Below are 22949 nucleotides of genomic sequence, written 5' to 3'. Positions count from 1 at the left end.
TACATATTGTTTATTGCTGTTTTTAGATCACTAAGGCCTCGTCCAGGTCCTATGTGACGCAAACTTCCTAGCAAGCAACATCAAGCAATATCTCCTGAAACATATGTAAAAAAATAAAGTCAGCAAAGAAATGCTGGCGAGTACATAGGTTTTGTGGGAGTATTGGATTCATGACTCGTTTATATGTTGCAGTACCTCGTTAGACTACAAGAGTCAAAAATACAAACCTCGTTTTGAAAAGTGTATTGCAACATAATTAACCAACTCAAATCAAATTGGTTATAGTTTATAAAATCTCGTAGCCATGAGTCTTAACCCAAAAACATTTGTTTTAGTAAAATAATTTGGAAACATCTCGTAAAAGCTCGTTAATAAAACTCGTATGGTTTATATCGTTTCGAAAACCTCGTTGTGTGATATCATTTCAAATCGTTTTCCCAAGTGCACTAAATAATGACACGCAATGTAATATGATAGAATCACTTATATATAAGAAGTACCAGCGGCGTATCTACCATGATTCTAGCATACTACACTCGTTCCATTATCTAATCACTACCCAAAGCCAATCGTTTAATTCGTTTATCTCGTTTCAAATCGTGTATCTCGTTTCAAATCGTTTAACTCGACCCAAAATCGTATTCGTTTTAATAGTGAAAAATACTTTTGGTCGTCTCGTTAACAACATTCAAACCTTCGTGACTCGTTTAACTCGTTTCTCGTTTCGTATTAACAAACCACCAAAGGGTAAGTTAACAATCATCAGGTTCGGTCGTTACCTACATAACCCCCACACATAACCATGGGTGTAGTCTGATAACGGGATTTGTCAGATCCTGTGGTACCATAACCTAATACTGGTCGGCTTGATCAGAGCTAATGAATGTCATTCGTTATGTAATTACAACCAACAAGTCTTGTTCACCTTATTGAAATCGTTATTAGTTTTGTATAAACCATCTTAATCGTTTTTGAAATCATCGTTTAAACCTTAAAAATCGTTTTGTACATATGATTCACCCCAAAACAATTGAAAACAGTAAAATAGGGGAACTATGTACTCACTTGAGATTGTAGGGTATCCTTGATTTTGTGAACTATCGATGCACGGGCAATCAAGGAATCAAGTGGTACCTAGTATCAGATTGCAAGATAAATAAATCGACACCTAAATCGGGAGATAGGATAGAATGAGGTTCTATAAATCAAATTAGTAATTAAACTCATATGATTTAATAGTCCCAACATTCTGATTGAAAGGCCTACCTAAGTGCTTTTGACCCGTTTCGACCCATTATGGTAACATAATCCACTATAATGCGTCGTTAGCGTATAACTATGTTCGGACGGTAATCTTTGTGCTATGCCAAGTCTTACATGCCCAATTATCCCTAAACATGTTAGTAAATCAGATTACAAGTCAAAAATATGTTCACATAGTCAAATTACGGATTTTAGCTTCAAAAGGGCATTTTGGTCATTTCCTATGGGCATACAAGCTAACTAGCAAATGATTAACCGATCCTACGTGATCATAAGGTATAACCTCAGTGGTTATCCCCTATGCATTTATGATCACTAACTAAGCTTGGTCGGATCCAAAGATCGACCAAACGGGTCGGGTTCGGAAGTATAAGCGGTTGTTTAGTCCGCTTATCTTACGACCCTAAACAAGCACAAACTAATAGTGTCGAGTTAGACATGTCAAAACATGTCTAACCTACTGATTTGGTATCAAAACAAAGTGTTTTGATACCCTAAAGTAGTTCCGTTGCAAAATGCGTGCTAAAACGCATTTTGACCGAAACTTTGACTCGACACTACAACAGATAACGTGGTAATCAGCGGTTATAATCACGAAGGATTATAACTATCGTGATTACAATCACGTGTCAAAGTTCAATTGAACTTTGACTTGACCAATTGATGGTCAAAACCGAAAGTCAAACTGTTGGCCAAACTGTTTGACTTTCTGCACTACATAAGGAAAAAGCAAGAAAAAGAATGAAAGAAGCTCACTTAAGGTCCTTGCTATCTTTTCTACAAGAAGACAAAGTCCCAAATGCTTGAGAGAGAGCTCCAAAGCAGATGTGAAGAGAGGAATGAGTGAATGAGCAAAGAAATGAGTTGATGGAGCATGGTATTTATAGTTGGACATGAAGAACAAGATCACTCCAAGTGTTTTTCTTAGCCATTAAGCATGAAATCACAACCATACATTTGTTAGGAGCAGGTGCAAAGCCTTGGAGAGGTGGTAACTTGGTTACCACACAAAGAAATTGCAAGATTGGCCCCTGAATTTACAAACTGTTGCTGAAAACAGACTTTCTGCCTAGATGTGACGCTCGCGTAGCGCGACGGCATAGGCAGTAGGTGCTCGCGCTACGCTACCATGTATCAGGTTCAGCAAAGTTTCAAAAATGGCAGAAATGGTCCCTGCACGTGTTTAAAGCCTTTTTCGATGCGTTTAAACCCCGTTAACCTCATTTCAAGGCTCTAAAATGAAGTTAAAGTATAGGGGACTCAAAAACATCTCGGATGTCGGTTCGTTTGATCGTAAAATTGCGTTGTTCGGTTAATTACGACGGAAGTCGTAACGAACGCAAAACCGATCCAAATTAAGCGACGAATGGAATTTTTGCATGGCGATCACTAAAATAAAAATATTTTAGTGTGTACAAAAATTTTGGATGTCCAGATGTGTCCAGAACGTAAGATACGCGCGAAATGCAAACTTACGCCGTTTTTTACACTTTTAGTCCCTGTAAGATCATATAAGCATGTTTTCGCACACCGAACCTATCAAAGCTTATTTCTAAGCCATTTTTAGGTTATATATGGTATGTTTAACTTATGATCAAGTTCCGGACTGTTCGACACCATACGAATCGGTATAGTTTCGCAGTTTGACACAAATAGTCCCTGCGATCGAATAAACTTGATTTCGGCATACCAAACCATCCAAAACTTATTTCTAAGTTATGTAAAGGTTATTTAAGGTATGTTAAGCCTATGTCACTATTCCAGAGTGTTTGTTGCATTAAACTGGTTATATTTACGCATCAGATCGCGTATAACCTTCCAGAAAGCGATTTAGAGCTTGAAATCGAACGAGAATTGATATGTGTAAACGATACACATATTTATACAAATTCCAAGTATGAAATACAATATTTCATTGATTTGGTATTTGTTCGATGGTCTTGGAGGCACAGATGTCACACATGCCTTAGAAAATTTAAGAGTTGGCAATGTGTTCACAGTAGACATGGTTTGACAGTCTGTCTGTCAAGTGGATACATGAACTTGTATCCATAGATGTCTAAATGCATATGTAAGTGATTGTTGCTTATTGTGGACGTTTTCAAATTGCAGATGGCACCGAAAGAAAGTAAAAGGAAGCCGGCAACAAAGAAGGAAAACAAAACGGAGGAGGAGATAATGTCCGAGAAACGCCATAATCAGATTGCCTACTTGGATCTGGATGAGAAGCTTACTGAATTAAAAGACATCACTAAGTGGATCACGGAGTCTCGTATAAACTATGCTGTTACGTTCGCAACGCCGGTGTACAAGTCACTCGTCAAGGCATTCTGGGATTCAGCGAGCATTGTTCAAGTTGATGGGAAAGATGTTATCAGTGGACGTGTGGAAAATGTGGATGTGATTGTATCTCCGGATATTCTAAATGAAGTTCTTCAATTACAAGATAGTTCAGACGCTCCAGATTCTGTTTCGATTATGTGTACGCGAGGTTGTTTATTACGGATGAAATGCACCGGAGATATCTTTGGCACGCACATTAATAAAGGTGATCTGCCGTTGAGATACAAATTTCTGCTACACGTTCTAATCAAGTGTCTGAGCAATAGACGGGCCGGTTATGACATGGCTGGCAACGATCTAGTGGGTCTTATGGTGGCCTTAGTGCTAAACAAACCGTTTAGCATTTCAAGGTACATCTTTGGGAACATGAAAGAGAAGTTGACAAGAACTGGAAAGAACAGGACCATTGGAAACAAGTACTGGATGTATCCACATTTTCTACAGATGATAATGAATGTCCAACATCTGAGTCTTCCAAAAGCAGACAACGATCTTCTGAAAATAGAGGCTATGAACTTCAGTTCGTTAAGAATCATCAAGAATCTAGCTCACAAAAGATACAAGGAGAGCGTTCCTCGAAGAAAGTTATTTGGTGCTCTTGATAACACAGCATACGTTGCTCCTGCATATAACAAGTGGCGTCATGAAGATAGTCAGTCTGATGATGAAGAGCCTGAGCTGAAAAGACTGATGAGTGAGAAATTTGGTCCTGAACCGGATGTGTCTGATGAATCGGATAGTGATGATGATGATGGTGGTGATGGTCGTGATGGTGGTGATGCTGGTGCTGTAGGTGCATCAAGTGTTGGAACTACTGGAGGTACATATGTGGGTGGTGGTACCTCAGCAGGGGGAGTGTCAGCGGGTGACACATTAGCCGGTGGTGATGATGAGGCTGATTCTGACTCTGATGATGATCTTTTGCTCGAACCGGGATACGAAATGTATCTGGATGAACGCGGTGTAAAAAGGTACAGGAAGATCAGACAAGAAGATGATCCGGAATATGTTCCTTCTGATCCTGAAACGGAACGTGCAAGAAAAAGGAAAGCAGAAAAGTCTGCACAGCATCAGAAGAGGAAGAAAGCTCGGAAATACTTAAGTACCTCCTCCCAAGGATCTGTGCCACAAGCTCCTGTTCCCGAACCACCTGTGGTATCTTCACCGTCTACCGCTCAACCTGTATCTCCTCAGGCGATTCCACAACGATCCATGGCTGCTTCAATTCGAGCAACCACTGCTCAGCCTTGTGTTGAACGCCAAAGGATCTTCTCGGATATGACTCAGGAAGAGAAGAATAAGTTCTTGTTCACTCAATTTGAGGCTGCAGCAGACCGCATTCAGAGACAGACTGATTTCATTCGTATCACAAAGAATTATCAAATCAGTCATCAGGTGGAGATTGATAGGTTGAAATCTGCTGTTGGTGAACAACAAGCTACTATCCAACGCCAACAAGCAGAGATCGATCTTCTTAAAGCTGAAAATGAAAGGTTGAAAGCTGCCGAAGCTGAAAGGGATAGAAGGAGTTCAGTTCTCCAAAAGCTGGCTGAAGACCTGAAAGGTCGATGTGACTACATGAAGGAATGGTATGAGTCACGAAACACAACTATAGTTGAAGTTGTGAGAAAGATAACTAGTGGGTATGACTTCTTACGAAAGCGAGTTGCGACTCTGTGGGAAGACAGGTGTAAATAACAAGAGATCATGCAGAAGAGGGATGAAGACCCTGAGGATCAAGGAAATCCTGATCCAGCTGCTACAACACAACAGCCCCCAGCTGGTACATCATCTGCTATAATCATCGTTTATCAGCCATCAGTGATAGGGTCATCTCAAGGAACATCCAGCGGAACAGTTGGTGAAGAACAATTGCTTGAAGCTTTAGCTGGTACACCCTCTGTCCCTAGTTCAGCTGACTTGGCATTACAGGTTGTCCATCCGGTTACCCGAGAATCTCTTGAAGAGGGTGAGATTGTTGAAGATCTCATGCCTCAACAGTTAATCACCTTGAAAGCAATGCGAGACGTTAATGATGATGAAATTGAAAAGATGCCGAGTGAGCCGGAATCTACAAATGTGGAGAACATCGATGAGATTGTCTTCGAGGGTGAAGTGAAGAAGTCGTCGTATGTTAGACAAGATGGTACCGAGTTTGCCCCGTTTGACGAAGACTGGATGAAAGACAATGTGGAGGATATTGATAAACATCTGAAGAACCGTGATACTTCAGAGAATGCCACGGATGCGTTCGCTGCGTAGCGTGAACGGTTTTTGTCTAGGGTTTCAAAGCCCGTTCCAGAGGCTACACAAGTTGACTTCTTACAGTTGGAAAAGGCTAAACCTAGTGGGCGGATTCTATGTTGGATGTTTGTGAAGGAAATCCATTGTGTTGCAATCAAGCGGGAGTTTGGGATCCAGTATTTTAGGTCGCTGCTGAGCATCCTATCTTTGCCATTTTATGATGTGGCCGCTTTGACAAAGATAGATCTCATAAATCGTTCAAAATATGATGGTGCGACGTTATTTGAACGACTGATTAGAATGAACAAGAAATCGGGGTGGAAAGACAAGTCTTACAAGCCTCAGTTCCCCAGGCATCAACAGATAAAGTTCACTCTTGATCCGGAAACCAACACCGGGAGATACAAGCTTGTGTACGAGCCGGCAAGAGTGGTAGACAAAATTCCGTTAATGCCGATGAAACAAGATTTTCTTGTTGATATGCACTTATGGTGCTATGATCCCGACTCTCATGAGGCAATTATTGTACCGGCATGACATCTTTTATGAAGACAAGGACGCACACCAGGCACTAAAGTTTCAGCGCGTCGCCTGCTACTGTTACTACAGGGGAATCCCTTCGGGCAGTTCCTGGTCCGAACGTCACTGAAGAAGGTAGATATGATGACCGAAGACGAGTAACAGACAAGGGGGAGTTTGTTGATGCATTTTTGTGTCTATCACTAGTCTTGTACGTTATGTTGTATTTTGTACGGTCTTTTATCAGTTATCGAGTCTGTATTCGCAGTCGTCCAAGTCGGATATCCTCCTATCCGCTTGTGTCTGACTTGTTTATCTCTCTTGTTATGTATTGGTCGTAAAACAATGCATGTTGCATATTAAGGGTATTTCTGTCAATTATGTAAGTGATGTTTGTGCCATTAATGTTTGCTGTCTGTTTACAGCAAACATATCACTTTGTGCAGCCTTTGGCGAAACAGGTCTGTTTCGTCGAATACCTGTCGACGAAACAGACATGGTCATACTTGTTTCTGTTTCGTCAAAGTCAACGACGAATCACATGTGATTCGTCGTCTGTTAGGCTTAGTTTTGGGCTTACTTCAGTTTCGTCGGCCCAACACTTGTTTCGTCAATGTTAAAGCCCATTTGCTATGTAAGGCACATATTGTCACAGTTTCAAGGTTAGAGATGAGAGAATACCCTGCAAGTCTGTAAACTGTGTTTGTATCAGTTTGTTCTCATCCAGTTAATCAAACGAGTGTGTTTCTTTGGTTAACCATTGTGTGTTACATTTTTCTATGTTTGATTTGCTTAGTTAAGTGGATTCCGCACACTTAACTTTGTTTGCTATAAACAAGGCTTTGGTAGTGAAAATCGATCCTCCGATTTCGGGACCTACACTTTTTATATTCAAATGGTTATGGATCTTTTTAAGGCTCACCATATAATTTGCATACAACAGCCATTTTAATTAAGTTTCATAATATTGATAAACAAATTGCTCTAGCAGATTCATTAACAAATAACCTTTACATAAAGATCTGAAATGATATTATGAAACAAATTGCTCTAGGTTATATACCCGTGAGTTTCACGGGTTATGGGTTGTGATAAAAAAAACTATATCTATAAAATAATAACTTCACATAGTAAGACACGTTTGTAAGAACTTTTATATACCAATGAGCTTGACGGGTCATGGGTTGATTTTTAAAAATTTATATTTGCAAAAGAAAAAAAAAGCATGGATGATGCTTTTGGCATCAAACATCCTATTTTACTATTTTGCAAAAAAAAAAAACAAAAAAAAAGGTTATCTCCCCTTTTATTTGTAGCGTCTCTTTCAACTTATAAATATCTAATGCGGTGGGAAATCTTCATTACACTTTTTTTAAGTATTTTTTACCCACTCGTTCATGCGTATTGAGGTGACAAAAGTTTGCATATAGATGGTAAGTTTTCTTCAAATCCAAGAAGACCAATTATGATGTATAATACCCAGTTTATTTTATAACAACATTGCTATAATTGAAATCGAAAACTTCTTAAATATTAGAACACTATACACATTTGGGAAACAGCAAAACCACACTCAAAACTAACATTCAAAAAGCTTCTCTCTCATTCATGTGGTTATCCCACTTGGTGTTCTGCTCCTGGAAACCAATCACTACCCATTGCCTATATATGTGATAAACAAATTGCTCTAGCAGATTCATTAACAAATCCTATTATGCTAATTTTGCCCTAATAAGTGAAACAAACATTCAAATTCAACCAAAAATTAGGTGAAAGGTGAAATTGACGAACCTGATTTCGTGAAAAAAAACAGAAAAACTTCCTTCACTAAACAACAACCTGTAAATACGCTTCAATAATTAACTTGACAAATTACAGAAAATAAAATTTAAAATTAAACATCTATGTAAAATACAAAAAATACAAGAACTTACCAGAAAAACAAAACCAGATCCAGTAGAAGAGAGAGTATGATGTAGTATGACTTTATAGACTCCATCACAAGATTAATATGCAAAGATGAACCCAAATTCGAAGGTTGATCCATGTGAAAGCTAATCTACACCGTCAGATTATGTTTAAAAACCAGGGATAATGGTAGGATCTGTGTTTCTTGTGTGAGATTTGTGTTTCTTGAAAGGGAATTGGCGTTTATGCAAAGATGGGACTGTGTGATACATACCTCAGAGAAAAAGAAAAAGTGAGACACATAACGGATCTTTTGGGTTTTTTTGAAACCTAGCTGGAAGTGGAATACATACAGAAGGTTGAAGAATGAAAGGAAGAAGAAGAGGAGAAGAAAAGGTAAAGAAGGTTATGAGCGCGTGTGAGGTATTGACCTGCAGGAAAGAGAGAAAGCGACATATTATATCCGGTCAAATAAGTATTTAGGGGTTAAAGAAAAAAAAACGGGAAGATGACACGTGGGAAGAAGGAATGGGGGGGCTTGTAATGCTTACACGTGTCCTGTTAATGTTTTCCTTTATTATATAGGAAGATTATAGATTTAACTTAGATTTAGTGTAAATACGTATGAAATACCTTAGATCCGAGCTAATCATTCTTAGAATGACATCACATGGTAGTTTGTACGAACCCCCATGATGACATCACCCTCAAGAACTCAAATCTGAGAGATTTCACGGTGAAAAGTCTGATTTCAAGTGAGAATCACGTAGAGAATGATGCGTAGAGTAAGAAAGTACAAGAATCTATCTTGAAACGTACCGAAATCGATGAGAAAATGGAGAATTAGCGTGCGCGTGCGTCAGGTTCAGTGAGAGTTGTCACGTCACTTGAAATGGTGATGTGACAGCCTATTTATAGGTGAATGGAGAAGGGAGGAAAGGTGGTTCGGCTGGGGTGCCATCCGATCGGATGGCCACTTTGGCCATTCCATCCTTCCGCGTTTCCCGATTCTGATTTGTTTTATGCGTTGGGTTAGGTGTTGCGTTGCAAATAGTTTTATGTAAAGTATCTTATTAAGTAGATTACATCATCTGCACTAAAGTCTCAAAAATTTCGTAGATTCCGCTAGTGACAAGTCTCCGGTCTCTCGTTTAACCACAAATCAAGCTTCACGAGTCTAAGGAGTCAAGCACCAATTTAAGTCTCAAGGGTCAAGAATCATCGTTTCTCAAGCATCAAGAATCAAGAGCCCAAGTTCAAGTATCAAGTGTCAACAATAAGAATCTAGCTTTCATAATATAAAGGATCAAGTATCTAGTTTAATCATAAAGATTCAAGTATCTAGATTGAGCATCAAGGGTCAAGCATCAAGAGTCTAGTATCTGTATCAAGTCTCATAGTTTTTGTTTCAGAAATCAAGTATCAAGATTAAAGAATCAAGTATCATAGTGTTAAGCATCAAGTATCAATAAGATTCCCACCAAGATTTCCAAAGTATCAACATCACATAACTACAAGGTCTAAGACAGACAATTTATAGGAGTTCAGGGACTGATCTTGCCATGTGTCTAAAGTTTAGGGACGCTGGGCGTTACAGTCTCCCCTCCTTTAGGAGATTTCGTCCCTGAAATCTTAGATGACGATTGCTCGAAGAGTTGCGGATACTTGGCCTTCATATCACTTTTCAGCTCCCAATTGAATTCGGCCCCACGTTTTCCTTCCCATCGAACCTTAACAAAGGGAATTTTGCTGCGCCTCAGACGCTTGACAGTCTGATCCATGATTTCGACTGGTTTCTCCACAAACTGAACAGCTTCGTTTATTTGCAAGTCTTCCAGAGGAACTTGCAGTTCCTCATCGGCTAGACATTTTCGTAGATTGGATACGTGGAACACTAGATGTACGATGTTTAGTTCCTGAGGCAAGTCGAGTTTGTACGCCACCTTGCCAATCCTTTCAAGTATCACGAAAGGACCCACATAGTAAGGAGCGAGCTTTCCCTTTTTACCAAAGCGAACTACTCCCTTCCAGGGAGATACCTTGAGAAGAACTCGGTCTCCAACAGCAAATTCCAGAGGCTTGCGCCTTCTATCAGCACAGCTCTTTTGTCTGCTTCTAGCCTTAGTCAAGTTATCACGGATCTGAAGAATCTTATCCGTTGTCTCTTGAATAATCTCAGGGCCAGTGAACTGCTTTTCCCCAACCTCATGCCAGCTGAGGGGATATCGGCACTTTCGCCCATACAAAGCTTCGAAAGGAGCCATCTGAATACTGGAATGATAGCTATTGTTGTACGAGAATTCTATCAATGGTAAATGTACATCCCAGTTACCACCAAAGTCGATGACACAAGAACGGAGCATGTCCTCTAGGGTTTGAATAGTACGCTCGGTCTGTCCATCCGTCTGAGGATGAAAGGTCGTGCTAAAATTCAAGTGCGAACCCATAGCGGACTGAAATGATTGCCAAAGACGGGAGGTAAAGCGACCATCACGATCAGAGATTATGTCTAAAGGTACGCCATGGCGGCTTATAATCTCATCGGTATAGATCCTAGCAAGTTTCTCCACTTTATAATCTTCACGGATAGGAAGAAAGTGGGCTGATTTAGTCAAGCGGTCAATGATAACCCAAATATTGTCACGACCGCAGGCGTACGGGGTAACTTGGTAATAAAATCCATAGCAAGACTATCCTATTTTGAAACTGGGATTTTAGGTTGCTCTAATAGTCCTGAAGGACGCTGATGTTCAGCTTTCACCTTTAGATAGGTGAGACACTTAGAAACATACACAGTAATATCCTTCTTCATGCCGGGCCACCAATAAGTCATACGCAGATCCTGGTACATCTTATCGGCGCCTGGATGGATAGAGTAACGAGATTTGTGAGCCTCATTCATAATGAGCTCACGCAGATTATCACGATCTGGAACCCAGATGCGATTTAGATAGTACTGAAGACCATCAGATTTGGTTTCAAGCTGATTAACGTTAGTGCCACGAACTTCAACGAATAGACTTCCTTCATTAGCAGACGAATACTAAGCTTCACGAATACAGGCATGCAAATCACTAGATATACAGATAGCTTTGACATGAGTCTTACGACTAAGAGCGTCGGCCACTACGTTCGCCTTACCAGGATGGTAGCGAGTTTCGCAGTCGTAGTCGTTAAGCAATTCCACCCATCGCCTCTGTCGCATGTTCAGCTCTTTTTGGTCAAAGATATGCTGAAGGCTCCTATGGTCGGTGAAGACCACACACTTAGTACCATAAAGGTAGTGTCGCCAGATCTTTAACGCGAAAACAACTACACCAAGCTCCAGATCGTGAGTAGTATAGTTTTTCTCATGCACCTTGAGTTGACGAGAGGCATAAGCGATAACCTTGTCCCGCTGCATCAGCACACAGCCCAATCCACGGTTCGAGGCATCACAATATACCACGAAATCGTCATTCCCATCAGGTAGGGTTAAAATAGGAGCATTACACAAAAGGTCCTTAAGAGTTCGAAAGGATTCCTCTTGTTCGGGACCCCAAACAAAAGATTTCTCTTTCTGGGTTAGGGTTGTAAGAGGAACAACGATTTTAGAGAAATCCGCGATGAACCGGCGGTAATAACCCGCCAATCCTAGGAAAGAACGAATCTCAGTCACAGATTTAGGCGTACACCAATTCTTCACTGCCTCGATTTTCGAAGGGTCCACATGAATACCCTGTCTACTAACAATATGCCCTAGAAACTGCACTTCTTCAATCCAGAATTCACATTTAGAAAACTTAGCATATAGACGTTCACCCTGCAAAAGTTCAAGCATGAGACGTAGATGGCGAGCATGATCAGCTTTAGACTTAGAATAGATAAGGATATCATCAATAAAAACTATAACGAAACCACCCAAATAGGGTTTGCAAACACGGTTCATAAGGTCCATAAACACGGCGGGTGCATTAGTCAAACCAAAAGGCATGACCACGAACTCGTAGTGCCCATATGGAGTACGAAACACATTTTTAGGAATATTATCTTTGAGAACACGTAGTTGATGATATCCAGAACGTCTCCACTATATATATATATATATATATATATATATATACTAGCCGGAACCCGCGCGATGCGGCGGCAACAATTTAAAACGAGGTACTCGTTTTGTGTATGGTACCGCAGTTATAGCACGGTTCTTCTTTGCGACATTTGTAATCCGTTTAAAAACCAAACCGATTTTAAAAATAGTTAACACTGATTTTTGGCCCAAACCGGTTTTAAAACCAAACCGAATTCACCAAACATATCTATACACTTCACTTAAAAAATCAATTGTTCTTAATGTTTATCCTGCTATCACAGGCAAGAAGCGGCCATGGCCTGTAGTTGTTAAGTATGTGCAAGGAGACAATGAAGACGATAGAGAAAATGATGAGGATGGATGGAGGTATGGTGCTGGTGGAGTTAATAATGTTGATCGCGGTGACGACAAGGAGATCGACCAAATACAAGATTAGTCCGGAAGAAAATGTGTTTGGTCCATGTATGTATTCAAACCTTTTTTTCAATTAAAGAATTAAAGATTTGTGTTTTAGGATTTTTTTTTTTTTTTTTTTTTTTTGACATGGCTCATCATACATGGTGAAAATGAATGTCATATGATACAATTAGCTAACAAGGTAGGAGTGTAGGACATGAATGATCATCAGTTTGGAGATATCTTGTTTTCACAAATCACAATAATGATGACCAGTTTCAACAACTCATAACAAAGCCATTGTTGTAGAAAATAAATTAAAGTTCATAGAATTTCTTAAATATGAAGCATTATATATAACATTTAGTTAAATTTAGCACCGCAGTTTATTAGACTTATTACACTTTCTTTAAATATGAGTGGTTTTTCATGTAGAAATCATCTTAAAGTATCATCTTGAAAAACAATATCATTATAATATAGTTTCTTTCTTTTTTGTACCTGTTTAACCAATAAACCTTTCTTTTTTGTCTTCTATCAGCAAAGCTATTTCAACCAACATGTGAAGCAAAAATCCTCAAGAACAAAATAGCAAAACAACTAAAATACGCAGAGAGTTGAACACAATGAGACCAGTCTTACCTGTTCTTAGACTATGAACAACATGTTTCCAAAACCTCTAGTCTCTTGCTCTTATATAATACCACCACTAAAAACAGACTCATAAACTGCACATACTACTTTGACTTTAGCAAAGTCAAAACTTAAGTTTCAAAAGAACACCTGAAAACATGATCATTTTTTAGAAAAAGCAAGATTCAGCACAGCAGTCAGTGGCTTGGCCTGTTCTTTGCTTTCACTTATCTTATAAATCATAGATTTTGATGTAGCTTGGGTCTGACTACAGTTCTTGAGCACCGATAACGACACAGGCCCCACCTTTTCACCCCTCGGCCATGTAACAAACCACTGAGAGCTTTCAATGTCTTCAACATCCACCTTGCTCATATTATCCATGCTTGACTTTTCTTTACTAAAGTCAAACAATTGACTTGGACTTTTGACAATAGATGGTTTTCTTGACTTTTCTAGCTGCTCCAGGGAACCAAAAAAATTCTCCAGTTTCATCGCCATTTCGTATGTTCATGAACTATTTCAATAATTTTTAAGAATTTAATACAAACAAATTTGAAAAATATAAATATAACAACCGGTTCAATCTGTCCAAACAGCGTAACCGAATGATTCCGGATGGGTTTGCAATATTGTGACATCATACATAGAGGTTCTGCCGAGAAATTTTGTCAAAACCAGCTGAACTGAGCTGTGAACACCCCTAAATTTAGATTAGTATAGAGTAAGTTCCATCAATTACTAAAAAAGGATATTCTTTTCTCCATCTTTTCTCGTTTGCTTGGTCGATACGATGTTTCAATATGCCAAGCTCTCGAGGAATCCACTAATTAACAGAAAATGATTATAGCAGTTAGCAATTGCATTAACCAACTAATATACTTAAAGAGGTAATAACATTAGTGAGAAACAATAAATTTGAGTAATAATAAATGAATGGTTACTCGTACATACATGTGTCACAATGTCCCTGTGTAGACTCCTAGCCAATGTTGTAGAAGGCGCTAGGCGCTAGTCGGGCGGTGAGGTACAACATAGGGATTAATCGGAATGGGATTTTTGTATGTATTTTTTCAAAATTATATATATATATACCCAATAATATAAAAATAATACTTCAAAATTCACATAAATACTTCAAGTTTCAGATAGTATAGTTCGATTTTGACCGATTTTGACCAATTTTGACCGCCTAGGACCGATTTTGACCGATATTGACAGACTAATATTGTCCGATTAATCCGATTTTTGACCGCCTAGGACCGATTTTGACCACCTAGGACCGATTTTGACCGATTTTTGACCATGACCGATTAATTGACCGCCTAGCTCAAAATTAGGCAGTAAGTGACCGCCTAGCGCCGATTAATCGGCCGCCTAGGCCGATTTCTGCAACAATGCTCCTAGCCTTTTCTTCAAGAACTGTCATGCAAGTCAACATGGTCAGTTTCGTATATGTAGATATACATTTGTAAAATACAATTCTATTGCAATATATATTAGGGAATGCACAATGACTTTTAGGCTTACCAACTCAAGCTTTTGAAGCATTCCGGATTTCACTTTCTTTTTTAAATCTTGACATTCTTCCTGAAATTTTACAATGTTCAAAAACGGTTGATGGTTTAACAAATAAAAAAAACAGGAGAAAAAATCATATTCATCACAACCATCTTTTTTAGCATCACATTAAGGTTTAATGGTGGTTCACCTCAGAGAAGTCATCATCCGTAACCATTCGTCACACTCGACTATCTTGTTCTTTTGGATTAGATTCATTTCCTAGCTGTACCTTTTAACGATGTTTTCTAGCTCACGTTGAGATAATGCAATAGATGTATCTTTTCCTATCTAGGTAAGAAATTCAATGACACGCGTTGATCCCCATCCCATGAACTCTTCCTTGTTTGACTTTGACTTCCTTTTTGACTATTGTTTTGACTTTTTTCCCTAACGGTTCAGGCTTTGCTCTTTTCAATTTCTTTTCGGAACTATGTGGTTTCTTTTCTTCGTTTTCTTCAGAATCCGAACATTGGTACTCATCACTTTCGTCATTTTGGTCTGAATCGTAATTTTTTCCAGATTTCAGTTTTGTTTTGGCGGATAATAGTTCTTCAAGAGTCAACTTTTCAGCGTCATTAATAATCTCCCAATATTCCTTATATAGAGTCTCGTACGTGTTCCGATTGTTAAAGTCTACAGTTTCCTGAAAACCACATTCCAAGTTAAGAATCGTTCAAAAACAATTATCGTTTTTGTTAAATTATATTAATTCGTATCATTTAGCACTTGCTAGTTTTGAATATAGTTTCTATCAATTTAGAACAGTTATCAAACAATCATATGTGATTGAACTTTAAAACATAAACAACGTAAAAATGGTAATTTACAAAAATACCCCATCAGAATCAACATCTTTCTTTTCTACCACAAGTAGTGTAAGCTTCAAGCTTTGATCACAGAATCCTTTCTTCCCTTTAACATGAATAAAATCGGCAGATTTCATACAACGTCCGCAAACACTCTTTGGACAGCAATAGCATTGGAAATCTGAAGCTCTTTTACAAGTATCACATTTATGCCAATCTGGAAACAAGAAATGCAATCAAATTATTTCACAACAACTTTCATAATGTTAATAGCTCTTTTAGTAATCAAACTTACTACATATAAACCGGCTTTTAGATTTCCCAATGTCCGTCCGTCCGTCCGTCCGTACGTCCGTCCGTCCGTTCGTCCGTCCATCCATCCATCCATCCATCCATCCATCTGCCTCTAATTAACCAACTGCCTCTAATTAAGTCTGATTTCGAGATGAACTAAGTGAAGAGAATAGTGTCTGAGAGGCAAGTGATGATCTATAACAGTTATTCCAAAAGATGTATTTAAACCGATGTATTTACATCAAACTGAACATGCACGACATGATCAAACACTCGACATAATCAAAACACTTGTATTTACCATCAAACAACCTCAATAACACACCAAGCACAAACAAAGAATGTAAACATTTAGGAACACAAACCTTCATAACAATGCGACAAACAGAAAAGTTAATCCTGAAACGGCAGCTGAATTTTTTTCGCAAATCAATCAGACCCAAACCCCTGAATTTTTTTTTATTTTTTTCGCATATTAATACTTTAAATCTAAAATTTTACAACAAAAAATATAAATGTATATTTAATAATTACAAAAGCCCCCTTGAATTAATTCTCAAAAGCCCCCTTGTGATTCAAGCTCGCTTATGATGCTTTGTACAACCTGATAAAAACAAAACCCTCGATAATATACAATAGCTTAAATAAAAACGCGCTGCAAAAACAACTTCTTACATTTACGTCTTTGGCTGTAAAAACATATTAATCAAAGGTTTTCTTTCACTAAACTATTTTCTTATCAAACCAAACCCATATACTTTATGCAGTTATTTTTAGATGAGCCATAATAAGAAAATAAAAAAGAAATGTTGATTACAATGCCTTCCTTTAGATGAACCATACCCAGAAATCGCAAATGCTGCAACATTTAATAATCCTTGGAGATTGTTGCCATAGAACAACACATTACAAAAGTGTAAACATGCAATAATATTCACGAATCTTAAATTTACCTCTGGGTGTCGAGTAAATTAGACCGCTCTTCACAAAACTTGAAGAATCTTAAACTAATGTCTGGATAATCCAATTCAGAATTCAATACAGAACCAAATAACATGAAATCGTCATCAAATCTGGCTTACAAATAACGCGACCGAAAATCCCATAAAATCGTCATCAAACAACGATTTTGGCCATCAGTTGGTTAACAAAATAAAAAAACCGACTTACATATGTAAGAAACCTTTGATTAGAGTAAGAAACATGTGAAATATTTGTGTAATCGAACCTTGGAATAAAATCCATGTCCGGATCTGAAGCGAATCAGTAGCAGAAGAGATGGCACGAATGTGGTTTCTCCATATTTGTGTACTCGAACCTAGACTTGAGTTTGATTCCAATGATTTCCATGAAGAAATGGAGTAGTAGAAACGTGATGGAGAAAAACCCTAGATCCAGATCTGGATCGCCGGAGAGAGAGAGAGAGAGAGAGGAGGGAAGCGGACATTTTGAAATGTTTTGAAATGAGAGTGAAACCTGATCTATCTGTGTTTTTTAGTTGAAGGGTATAAGTGGAAATGGATGTTTTCTGATGCTTAAAACACTTGTACATCATGCTTTAGAGATGTTTTAACGAAATTTCAATTACCTTAAGAAGTCCTTTGGATATGTATATTATATATAGTATAGATAGTATATATATATATATATATATATATATATATATATATATATATATATATATATATATATATATATATATATATATATATATAAGATTAGGTTCATTTGTGAACAACTCTCTTAATAGTGAACTGTGTGAGAAATAATCCGAGCCATTGATTATCAATACACAAGTGTAAATCAATGGCAATTTTTTTTATTAAGATTGATGATGTAAATCGACGGTCATGATTTGTTCACTCACTTCACACATACACTAGTGTTTATTCTAGAACCGCAACATATGTATACATATATATACATATATGTATATATAGGGGAGGGTTCATTAGGGAACACTAAAAAAGTGGGGAACGGGGGAACACTTTTAAAAATTATACTTTACATGTTAAAAATTATTTTTTTCTAGTTTTTTTTCGGCGCTTTTTTTTATAAAAACAAGTAGAAACATTTTTAATAAAAAATGTAAAAAAATGTTTAAAAATAGTTATATCTTATAGGATTAATTTAACATGTTAAAAATCAATTTTTTTTTAAATTTTCAGCGCTTTCTTTATAAAAAGGAAGAGAAACTAGTCGAATAAAAAAATAATTTTTCTAAAAAAAATTAGTGTTTTTTTAATTTTTTTTATATTTTTAGTTTTTGATATTTTTTTTTATTAAAAATGCTTCTACAAGTATATATAAGGATAAGCGCCAAAAAAAGATTTTAAAAAAAATAATTTTTAACATGTTAAGTTAAATCTTTAAGAGTGTTCCCTAATAAACCTCACACTATATACATATATATATATATATATATATATATATATAGGGTTCATGCGAGAACCACCGTTATAGTGATAACCGTGAGAACCAATGTGAACAGGGGGTAATTTTGTAAATACATAACAAAAATTAAACCAGCTATCATGTATATATATATATATATATATATATATAGGATAAGGATTATTACAAAACACTAATTATTGCGAGAACAAAAAGAACAACTCTAAATCACTAAATTTTGGAATTTAAGGCTCATATTTCTTAAATTTTTTGTTTCTTACATTCATATATGTATCATATACATAAAAAAATCATATATTTTTCTCAACACATAGTATATATACATGTAGGTAATTTAGCCTACACATAACCTACATGTGTGTTGGTTATTTAAAAACTGAAGATTTTTCGTATTTTGTTTTAAATTCTAGTGTGAGAAACAATAAATCTTACATTTATAACATTTTCATTTACTTTTTAGGTTTTTAGTATTGAAAAAATGAGTGATTCATTTTGTTTTGCGTGTTCTCGCAATATTTAGTGTTCTGCGTAGAACTTTCCCCTATATATATATATATATAGTGGAGGGTTCAAATGAGAAGAAATTTTTTGTAAGAATAAAAAAGAACAATCTTCAACCAATAAGAATGCTTCCTTTTACTTCATTTAATTTTTGTATTTAATATGGGTGTAAGGGTATGTTGGTAAAATTAGATAGATCATTAATTGTTAGTCTTCCTTTTCAATAGCTAACTAAATTAAAACTGTAACTTATTTTCAAAAAAATATATTTTTTCAAAGAAGAAAAAAAATATTTTAAAGTGTAGGATAAATTATGAGGTGTGTAGGATGAATTACGAGTTGTGTACGATAAATTTCAGTATGTGTAGGATAAATTTCAAAAACGTGTAGGATAAATTTTGATGTGTCTAGGCAAAAATTTAGTGTGCAGGATGATAGTCTTTATGACTAATTAATTAGTCAAAAATAATAATAAAGAATTGGCCTGTAATAATCCCACCTAGACCTTATTGGCCATTAGTAATCCCACCTCAGAATATTCCCTCCACCAGTCCCACCTTTCACCTATTTTTCCTACAATGGTCCCCTGTTAAAAAAAAACTTAACGGAGTTAAGCTTTTTTCCAAATTACAAACAGATTTTTAGGGCTTTTAATCAGAATGATGATACGAGTCCACTGATGTAAACGAAATGGTACTCCAAGTGACTTTATTTTTGTTAATTGGAAATTTAAACACCCGAATTAAAGCGCCGTTTTCATCGTTTGGAGCACCGTTTCGAAACAAGTTTTACATCAATGGACTCGTATTGTCGTTCTAATCAAAAGCCCTAAAAAATATGTTTGTTATTTGGAAAAAAGCTTAACTCCGTTAAGTTTTTTTTTAACGGGGGACCATTGTAGGAATAATAGGTGAAAGGTGGGACTGGTGGGGGGAATATTCTGAGGTGGGATTATTAATGGCCAATAAGGTATAGGTGGGATTATTACGGGCCAATTTCCCAGAGAACAACTATTTAATGTTTTACAATTATACTCTTTGTTCTTTTTCTTCTCAATTTAATTTTCTTCTCAAATGAACCTCCCCCTATATATATAGGGTAGGGTTCATGCGAGAACCACCCTTATTGTAAGAACCGCGATAACCAATGTGAATAGGGGGCAATTTTAAATAATAACAACATTTATTAAGTCACCATATTTTTCTTTTGGTTGGGTCAACGCTCTCTCGCAATCGCCTCCTTTCAATCTCTCGCTGTTGAGAGACGAATTTGGCTACCTTTCGTACTTAAAAGCCTAGCATGTGCCTTTTCCATGTCAGCTTCTAATAATCCCAATCTTTTCTTCTCAGCTGCTGCCCGTTTTTGAGATATGGCGGCACCAACACGTTCTAAAAATCCCAATCTTTTCTTCTCATCCATATTTGTTTGTTGCTGAAGTTGTATAGCCATTGGACTTACCGAGCCCAAATCCGTTTTTGAGATATGGCGGCACCAACACGTTCTAATAAATTTTTCGGTAAGATCTACGGTACCCGTAAACACAAACTTGTGGTGCTCAAAACTACACACACGACATTTTTTTTGAATTTTTTTTACAAATGTGTTTATAATACACGCATCTACGTTTATGAAAAAATTTTTTGGTCCACCTCGCCACGTACGGTGTAGTTCTCACGGGTTCTTACTGTGACACTCGAGGTTTTTCCGAACGATCACTTTGTAATATTTTGTGTATATAAATATTATTAAATGAAAACGTGACCTTTGTGCATGATATGTGATGTATGTATGTATGTATTATATATATATATATGAGAGCCGAAACCACGACCCGAGACCATGACTCGCAACCGGGCGGTTGCGAGTGGGCCACTCGGTCTCGAGTGGGCCGTTGAGCCGAAACCGGTTGGGCCGAAACCCCCAAGCCCAACTCGTGACCCCTTGTATAAATCCCACCCTTTTCCCCACTTGCTTCATTTTACACACCAACACTTCTTCTAATCTCTCTCACTAGAAAACCCTCTACAAACACCACTTTCCTTCTCCTTGATCTCGGTTCAAGCTTGGAACAAATCGGACAAGACACTCGGTCAAGACCATCACTCGGACACTTCATCTTCTCTCATTTTCTTCCTTTCTTTCGGCTCATCCTCCTTCTTCACAACCGGTTAGTGTTGTTACTATGTGCATAAGATTTATGTATATTGTATGAACTAGAAGATGGTTAGTTAAAATTGTTGCACATGATTTTTGGATGATTTGTGAAGTTGGATTATGTGTGTTAAACCTTGTGTATGAAAAATTGCTAAACATGCTTAAAATAACTAGAAATGGTAGATTAAGAATGATTATGGCTAACCATACTATGCTTCTTTATTTCTTGCAAAGATGATGATGCTAAACATAAGATTTCGGCTATATATTGTATGTTCTTTGTTCTTGCCATGATAATCTTGTCATAAAAATGTGATTTTTGGTTCATAAAAGGTATGATTTGTTATGATGAAAACCCTAGAAAAATATGAATATAGGATGAACTTGTTGAATGAGGGTTTGAAGATTCAAAAATGGCAAAGTTTGATCTATCTTTACTAGTATTCAGATTAGGCAAAGTGTTAGTGAAATATTATTGGTTGTTTCCTATTATGGGCCTGAATTCTTGGTACAATTTGGACTGTCATATCTGCATCATCACGTGTACATGAAAGTGACGGATTACGACTCGCAACGACGGCATTACAACTCGAAACCACACGGTTGCGACTCGCAACCATAGCAGGACAACTCGAAACCACGAGATTGCGACTCGAGATCACGCCGTTGCGACTCGCAACCAAAACGTGACCACTCGAGACCACGGTTGCGACTCGCAACCACAGCGTGACAAGCCGAGACCACCTGGTTGCGACTCGAGACCAGCTGGTTGCGAGTGGGCTGTTCATTTTAGTTATTGGGCCATTCTGTGTTGGACTATCTGTTAAATGGACTATGTGTTGCTGTGTTCTGTTGACTGTGTTACTGTTAGGGCCGGCCCAATAACCCCATGACTATTACTTGTATGCATGTTATGTGCCTGTATATGTTCTTACGTGATTACTTGTACACCGAACCTGACCTATACCGGTAACCATGTTAGGACGTGGTGACCAACGTGATTGACAAGTAACCTAAACCTACCGAGCAACCCAAGGTGAGTTCACAACTTAAAAGCATGCGTCCCGGTGGTTTGGGACACGAGACTAAAACAATCCTATCCCCTGGTAAAAGGGGATACTATTCACATACCTTCCCTAGTTTTCGGGAAGAAAACTTACTTTTCCTTCCCTGGTATTGGGAAACCTTTTGGTTAATTACTGTTTATACGGATTGCAACTAACGGCACTAAACGAAACTCTATCACTCAAGTCCCTACTACAAATACCGATTAGTCGCCGGGTTCAGGCGAACGGGTTATTAGTTGATAGCGCTATTTAGGTGTTTACCAGCCTCACACCGTGCCCTGGTTTGGGATCGGTCGTGAACTAATGTACTCAGAAATCCGTCAATGATGATAGAACATTGACATCGGGGCATCCTGCGGATACGCAACGGTTACCTAGTGTTCGGTATTGGAAAAACAGTTTAGTCGCTAACATTTGAGGTAGCTCCCCAGGGCATGTATAAACGGATAAATTAACCGGTGAAACAAAGTTTTTGGTAATTAAAACTGGACAACTAGTGAACTCACTCAGCATTATTGTTGACCCCTTACTGCATGCTTTGCAGGTAACCAGTGACGAAGGAGCTTGCAGCTTGGGGACGTGTAGTGTCTGTTCACCCTTGTGTTGGGTGTCACCTTATTTTGAAACATGAACTTGGTTTTAATCTACCTTACTTAAGCTTCCGCTACTTATTACTGTTTTGAACTTAAAACTTTAAACTCTGAACTTAATATTTGCTAAGCTTATGATTAGTAAGTATTACTTTTGTTATCAACTTAAGTATTCGGTATA

The 22949-nt window shown here is 37.6% G+C and overlaps 1 protein-coding gene and 1 long non-coding RNA gene across 2 annotated transcripts; both read right to left on the bottom strand.

The window, feature by feature from the left end:
* Positions 1-13376: 13376 nt before the first annotated feature.
* On the bottom strand, positions 13377-14435 carry LOC110908112. Its single transcript, XR_002574161.2, has 2 exons — positions 14333-14435; positions 13377-14204 (listed from the first exon to the last, which is right to left on the bottom strand). It is a non-coding gene; the product is annotated as an uncharacterized LOC110908112 (long non-coding RNA).
* Positions 14436-14902: 467 nt separating this feature from the next.
* Positions 14903-16530, bottom strand: LOC110908111 (zinc finger CCCH domain-containing protein 44-like). The gene is made up of 4 exons (XM_022153016.2): positions 16043-16530; positions 15777-15964; positions 15090-15584; positions 14903-14968 (listed from the first exon to the last, which is right to left on the bottom strand). Exons 1-3 carry the CDS (start codon positions 16137-16139, stop codon positions 15243-15245), a joined length of 627 nt encoding a protein of 208 aa, XP_022008708.1. The 5' UTR covers positions 16140-16530; the 3' UTR covers positions 14903-14968; positions 15090-15242.
* Positions 16531-22949: the final 6419 nt, after the last annotated feature.

This window comes from Helianthus annuus, chromosome 14 (genome assembly GCF_002127325.2).
Source record: "Helianthus annuus cultivar XRQ/B chromosome 14, HanXRQr2.0-SUNRISE, whole genome shotgun sequence".
NCBI lineage: Eukaryota > Viridiplantae > Streptophyta > Magnoliopsida > Asterales > Asteraceae > Helianthus > Helianthus annuus.
Note: the sequence above shows the minus strand (reverse complement) of the source record. Positions and strands in the feature narration are given on the sequence as shown.